Here is a 6,618-nt window from a genome sequence, read left to right as displayed (position 1 = left end):
ACTTGAAAGATGGAAAGACTAAGAATTAAATTTTCATTCATTGTGATGAAGACTGAAAACTGTGTCAGTGTTCCACAAAGACATGAATAAACCTGTTTCTGAAGTGATGTGCAAAGTGTTTTACAGTCCACCACATGAATAGCCGGGTCTTCATGAGGGATAGCAGAATGAAGTGGTGGTGCTTATTAAATAAATATGAGGTAAACATCAAACTGCGCTTTTAAACGCCTCTGAAAGAGGAACTGCTCCAGAAGCACAGAAGTACCTGTGATGTGCTCTTCTCTCAGGTGAGCTCCGCTCCAGTGACTCGCAAGAAATGTGGAGGTAAAAATAAAAACTATTCTCTGCTCACTCATTTTAGTTTTTTTTTTTTTACAGACATAGACAAACTTTTTTGGAAAGTGAACACATTGCTCACTAAAAAAATCTGTCAGTGATCAAAATACAGGTTAACAGGTGGTAAACTATTTGCTTTTAACTCACAGTATTTCATCTTTCATATAGTATAAAAATAAATCAATCATTTTTTTTTTAAATCATAACTTTCATAATTTTTTGCATTTATAGACCTGTTAAAAAGTCATGACTATTCATGAAAAACGTTATCAACGTGATAGGAAGGGAAGGAATAAAGTACTTTAGCACCATCTGTTGTTTCTAAACATGCAGCAAGCAGCTTGTCAATGGTTAATTAAAATGATTTTAATCATCACAATCGTGATAATCAGTTATTGAAACCTGCAGTGTCTTTTAGATCTTCACAGATCAGAATATAGGCTATATATAAGGAACTAATAGAACACAAACAAAGATATATAGCATTTTTCCTCATTTTTAACATTTCCAATTCTCGTCGTTCTCCAGTGAAGTGGCATAATTTTATTTTTTGTGTGATTTAAAAAAACAGCTAACTTAATCCCTCATGTTTGACCAATTAAAACAATATTCTGAAGATGTTTTGTTTAAAACATTTGGATGAGAGCCAGAAACACCAGTAGGCCTATTTCACACTAAACTGACTTTCATTGGAGCCATTATGTGAAGTTGACATTGTGATAAAAGAACGCAAATGATTTTCGTCTTTTGAAAGTGTGAGTTAAATATTTTATCCAATCTATTAATATGATATAGGAATGGCGGACCAATAGAAACGCTGCTCTCTACCCTAAAACTACATTTCCCAGAAGGCCTTGACACAGGAAGCGGCGTCACTGTATCGGTTGCGCTGCTACGTGTTCGGAAAAGGCAGGAAGTTGACATGTCACCGTTGCGACGTTGTTTTTTTTAGACACTGATTAAAAAGAGCTTTGCTTTATAAGTTGCTGATACTGCTGCAGAGCAGGTGAGTGTCATATTTATACACAGCGAGCAGGAGCCACATGGTAACTAACGTGTTTACCAGGTTATTATGTGGGATCGAGGCCCAAGTACCAGCATTACCACTCTAGTGTTTTGGGTATTACGTTGTTTTTCTTCATAAAGCATCACCTTTCACCGAGACATTAAGAATGACTAGCTTGCTTTTAAAACAGTGATTTGAGTTTGCTGTAATGTTAGAGCTACTGTAGCATTGCTGTCATTTGTGCTGTGTGAAGCAAATAAGAGTAACAGGACTGATCTTGGATCAGCTCTACATGTTTACATAGGCAGGTTATATTTATAGGAAGCAGAAAAACTGACTATACATTTGATTATGAAGTGTAATTCTTGATGATAGAGTACAGTTCAGGCTGATTTCTTTCAAACTAAATTAATGGAGAGTTAATAGATGTAGCTTTCAAACAGGGACAGATCTACTGTGCTGCCTACTTCAGCACTTACTGTAATGAAATTGTAATTACGTTTGACTTGTCAAAACAGAATAAGCTGTAATTGTTGAAAATTCAGCCACATAATTTATTCCTAATGTGATTTAGGTTCGTGTGTAATACTTGGGATTCTGTTTTCATGATATCAATCAGAAATGAATAGATCTTTCTCTGATTTGCCCAAATGTTTATTTGCAGCCTTGATGTGTTTGTAATAACTAAATCTCTCTCTCTCATCCCACAACAGTATGTTGCCGACGAGTTCCCCGCAGATCCACCGGAACGGCAGTCTGAGCGCGCGGGATGCGGCACGTCACACGGCCGGCGCCAAGCGCTACAAGTACCTGCGGCGAATCCTGCATTTCAGACAGATGGATTTTGAGTTTGCCATATGGCAGATGCTCTACCTGTTCACATCACCGCAGAAAGTGTACCGCAACTTCCAGTACCGCAAACAGACTAAAGACCAGTGGGCCCGGGACGACCCTGCGTTCCTGGTGCTGCTCAGCGTCTGGCTGTGTGGTGAGCACTTTTGATGGAAACATGGGAAGGGTTTAGAAATGAAACTTGTATCAGCTCACTAATCATGTTTTCTCTGCAGTGTCAACGGTGGGCTTCGGCCTGGTTCTAGAAATGGGTTTTGTGGAGACGCTGAAGCTGTTGCTGTGGGTTGTTTTCATCGACTGCGTCGGAGTCGGATTGCTCATATCTACACTCATGTGGTGCAGGCTGATTAGTTCTTTCAAACTAAATTAATGGAGAGTTAATAGATGTAGCTTTCAAACAGGGACAGATCTACTGTGCTGCCTACTTCAGCACTTACTGTAATGAAATTGTAATTACGTTTGACTTGTCAAAACAGAATAAGCTGTAATTGTTGAAAATTCAGCCACATAATTTATTCCTAATGTGATTTAGGTTCGTGTGTAATACTTGGGATTCTGTTTTCATGATATCAATCAGAAATGAATAGATCTTTCTCTGATTTGCCCAAATGTTTATTTGCAGCCTTGATGTGTTTGTAATAACTAAATCTCTCTCTCTCATCCCACAACAGTATGTTGCCGACGAGTTCCCCGCAGATCCACCGGAACGGCAGTCTGAGCGCGCGGGATGCGGCACGTCACACGGCCGGCGCCAAGCGCTACAAGTACCTGCGGCGAATCCTGCATTTCAGACAGATGGATTTTGAGTTTGCCATATGGCAGATGCTCTACCTGTTCACATCACCGCAGAAAGTGTACCGCAACTTCCAGTACCGCAAACAGACTAAAGACCAGTGGGCCCGGGACGACCCTGCGTTCCTGGTGCTGCTCAGCGTCTGGCTGTGTGGTGAGCACTTTTGATGGAAACATGGGAAGGGTTTAGAAATGAAACTTGTATCAGCTCACTAATCATGTTTTCTCTGCAGTGTCAACGGTGGGCTTCGGCCTGGTTCTAGAAATGGGTTTTGTGGAGACGCTGAAGCTGTTGCTGTGGGTTGTTTTCATCGACTGCGTCGGAGTCGGATTGCTCATATCTACACTCATGTGGTGAGGAGCCACACTCACTCACAAAGACTGCCAAAAATGTGTCCATTTTCCTAAATGTTGACCTTGCTGATATGGTATTGATTCAGTTTTTTAAATTCTGGGTTATGGGTTTTTCCTTTTTTTTTTTTTTTTTTCCAGAATAAGGTCAATGGTCCATCTTAATTGCAAAGAGATATTTATATTTTTTAAAGTTTACATTATTCTTAAAGTAAAACTGGACAGGGTGGTTATGACCCCAGCACAAAGAAATGTTGTTATCATTAACTGAAACTAAAACTATTTTAGTTTTTGGTAATTGAAATATGGCTGAAATAAAGTAAAATATAAATGTTGAATACAAAACGTAAGCTTACATACTAAAAACTAAAATAAGTAATGTTGCCTTGGCAACTGGTTGAAAAAGGTTTGTAAGTTAAAGTACTCAAAATTGGTAAAACTGAAATAAAAATTTAAACTTAAAAATAAAAAAAATAAAAATTTACAAAAAAGTAGACTTTTAAATTAAATAAAATATAAATATTCTCATGTGGTGAGGAGCCACACTCACTCACAAAGACTGCCAAAAATGTGTCCATTTTCCTAAATGTTGACCTTGCTGATATGGTATTGATTCAGTTTTTTAAATTCTGGGTTATGGGTTTTTCCTTTTTTTTTTTTTTTTTTCCAGAATAAGGTCAATGGTCCATCTTAATTGCAAAGAGATATTTATATTTTTTAAAGTTTACATTATTCTTAAAGTAAAACTGGACAGGGTGGTTATGACCCCAGCACAAAGAAATGTTGTTATCATTAACTGAAACTAAAACTATTTTAGTTTTTGGTAATTGAAATATGGCTGAAATAAAGTAAAATATAAATGTTGAATACAAAACGTAAGCTTACATACTAAAAACTAAAATAAGTAATGTTGCCTTGGCAACTGGTTGAAAAAGGTTTGTAAGTTAAAGTACTCAAAATTGGTAAAACTGAAATAAAAATTTAAACTTAAAAATAAAAATAAAAAAATTTACAAAAAAGTAGACATTTTTTAAATTAAATAAAATATAAATATTGAATGAAAAATTAAAAAAACTGAAATAAGTACATTTAGGTTAAAGTGCTAAAATTAATAAAACTGAAATAAAAAATGAAGTTAAATAGAAATATAAAAAAATACCAAAACTAATAAAAATGGCAAAAGCAAATGACAAAGTAACTAAAATTAAAATGAAAACCAAAAACATATAGTTATATGCTATAACATATAAATACTAAAAAAAAAAAAATTTTTATATATATATACTAAAAATATATATATATTTCGACCGGCTGACGTATGTATAATACATAATTTCTTAACAAATAAATAAATGGACATGGAATATTGGTCTGACTTATTTTGTTTTTATGTGATTGCAATCAGGAAATCAGTTGTCTGGGGTTGCCAGATTGTACAGTTTAGTGGTTATTATACAATAATGTTTGCTGTGACTGACCAATCAGAATCAAGTACTTTATATAATGATAATAATGACAATATATCAGCCAAATATAATAATAGATAATATAAAATGACATAATAGATGATGTAACAATGGTAATAAATCAGCCTAATTTGCTAGAATAAGTCATGAAGAGTTTTTACTGTAACACTGTACAGTAATCCCTGTTTTTCTTCTTCAGGGTTGTCACAAATAAATATCTAATGAAACATCCTAGCAGAGATTACGATGTGGAGTGGGGCTATGCGTTTGACGTCCATCTAAACGCTTTCTACCCTCTCCTGGTCATTCTGCACTTTTTACAGCTGTTCTTCATCAATCGTAAGTAAACAGGTGGATGCATGTGTGTAATAATGAACTGGGACTTTGTGAACACATCTTTTGTGCTTTCTTAACAGATGTTGTGGTCATAAGTTCAGACTGGTTCCTGGGTTATTTTGTGGGAAACACCTTGTGGCTTATTGCAATCGGTTACTATATTTACATCACATTCCTGGGCTACAGCGGTAAGTGATGTGATCTCCGGTTACGACCATGTGTTTTCTGACATGTATCTACAAGCTGATACTGGTTTTCTCCCCTTGTTTCTTTAGCACTTCCGTTCTTAAAGAACACCGCGGTGCTTCTGTATCCCTTCGCTTTGCTCGGACTCCTGTATGTTCTCTCCATTTCGCTCGGCTGGAACTTCACTAAAGGTCTGTGCTGGTTCTACAAGCACAGGGTCCAGTAAAGGACAGCAAAACACATGATGGAAAGTGTGCTGTCGCTCTTGGGACTTTCTGACTTTTTGTATAATCTGTAAATATCAGTTTGGTTGTAGAGGAAAAGAATTTCAATTGTTTATGGTGTCATGAACCGTTTCTTTTTCTTCATTTGATACTCAGCCCTCATTTAATGTCGTGACGTGGATTTGAAAATGCAAACATGGGGGAAAGTTTCAGTGTCTGATATGATGCTGCACTTTTTACTTGTGTAAATGTGTACAATAAAGATATTTTTAAAGAAACAGATTTTTAGTTGGTTCAGTGTTGTCCTGTAATTTATTTTGAGATGCATGAAATGTAAATGCATGCATATGGTTTCGATCACATAAAATACATTCTCCCATTGGCAGCTGCATATATGGTGATATATTCAGGTGGTTTTTTGACAACTGTAAGGGATTCTCTTTTCTTTTCTTATTAGGTTGGCTTGAGAAAGTCAACCTACAGGGGTTATGCGCAACAGACTTGCGTATTCTGTTAACCGGGTCTCATGGCTTTCGGTTCAAGCGTTTTGCATATGCTTCGTTAAATATGAAGCAGTTTTACTTAAGATGCCTTCAAAGTAGATACCAATGATGATCATAACCAATATCCATTACATATGTGGACTGATATCTAAAAGTTTTTTATTCTTATTCTTTTTACTAATATTTAGATATAAAAATTGAATAAAACGTCAACAATAAAAATAGCTAGCTAGTTTAACCGATTATCTAAGTCCATAGATATTGCTATTATTTAATACGGCTGTTAACACGTTCTCCCACAAGCGGAAACGATGAGACCTGTTTTCCGGGTTTGGTCAGGTGATGTTCGACATATACCCTACTGATCTGCTATTTAAGCTGCTGCTTCTTCTTTGACTACATTTTTGAACGCTACTCCTAGAGTTTTCAAGCTACAACCACCAAACTCAGCCCAGATCTTCAGACTGTTCTGACTCTGGTTGCTTTATCTGTCTGTCTATCTGTCTATCTATCTATCTATGTCTATCTGTGTCTATCTGTCTGTCTATCTGTCTCTGTCTGTCTGT

The 6,618-nt window shown here is 36.2% G+C and overlaps 1 protein-coding gene across 2 annotated transcripts; it reads left to right on the top strand.

The window, feature by feature from the left end:
* The first annotated feature begins 1,173 nt into the window (after positions 1-1,173).
* On the top strand, positions 1,174-5,822 carry LOC107672653 (protein unc-50 homolog). Of its 2 annotated transcripts, XM_016465936.1 has the most exons (6): positions 1,174-1,342; positions 2,056-2,330; positions 2,410-2,530; positions 5,003-5,142; positions 5,220-5,327; positions 5,415-5,822. In XM_016465936.1, exons 2-6 carry the CDS (start codon positions 2,057-2,059, stop codon positions 5,549-5,551), a joined length of 780 nt encoding a protein of 259 aa, XP_016321422.1. In that variant the 5' UTR covers positions 1,174-1,342; position 2,056; the 3' UTR covers positions 5,552-5,822. The 2 variants fall into 2 exon arrangements, with proteins under 2 accessions (XP_016321422.1, XP_016321423.1); XM_016465937.1 differs by lacking the exons at positions 1,174-1,342; positions 2,056-2,330; positions 2,410-2,530 and adding exons at positions 2,788-3,140; positions 3,220-3,340.
* The last annotated feature ends 796 nt before the right edge of the window (positions 5,823-6,618 follow it).

The sequence above is a fragment of the Sinocyclocheilus anshuiensis genome, unplaced genomic scaffold (genome assembly GCF_001515605.1).
Source record: "Sinocyclocheilus anshuiensis isolate Anshui unplaced genomic scaffold, SAMN03320099.WGS_v1.1 scaffold1346, whole genome shotgun sequence".
In the NCBI taxonomy this organism is placed as follows: domain Eukaryota; kingdom Metazoa; phylum Chordata; class Actinopteri; order Cypriniformes; family Cyprinidae; genus Sinocyclocheilus; species Sinocyclocheilus anshuiensis.
The sequence above is the reverse complement of the archived record's forward strand: the minus strand, read 5'-3'. Positions and strand labels throughout refer to the sequence as shown.

Bases quoted from the DNA above. Each gene is read 5' to 3' on its own strand.
- LOC107672653 (XM_016465936.1), top strand. From the start codon at position 2,057: ATGTTGCCGACGAGTTCCCCGCAGATCCACCGGAACGGCAGTCTGAGC. The intron at 2,531-5,002 runs GTGCAGGCTGAT...TTTCTTCTTCAG, and splicing joins CTCATATCTACACTCATGTG to GGTTGTCACAAATAAATATC. The intron at 5,328-5,414 runs GTAAGTGATGTG...TTGTTTCTTTAG, and splicing joins CACATTCCTGGGCTACAGCG to CACTTCCGTTCTTAAAGAAC.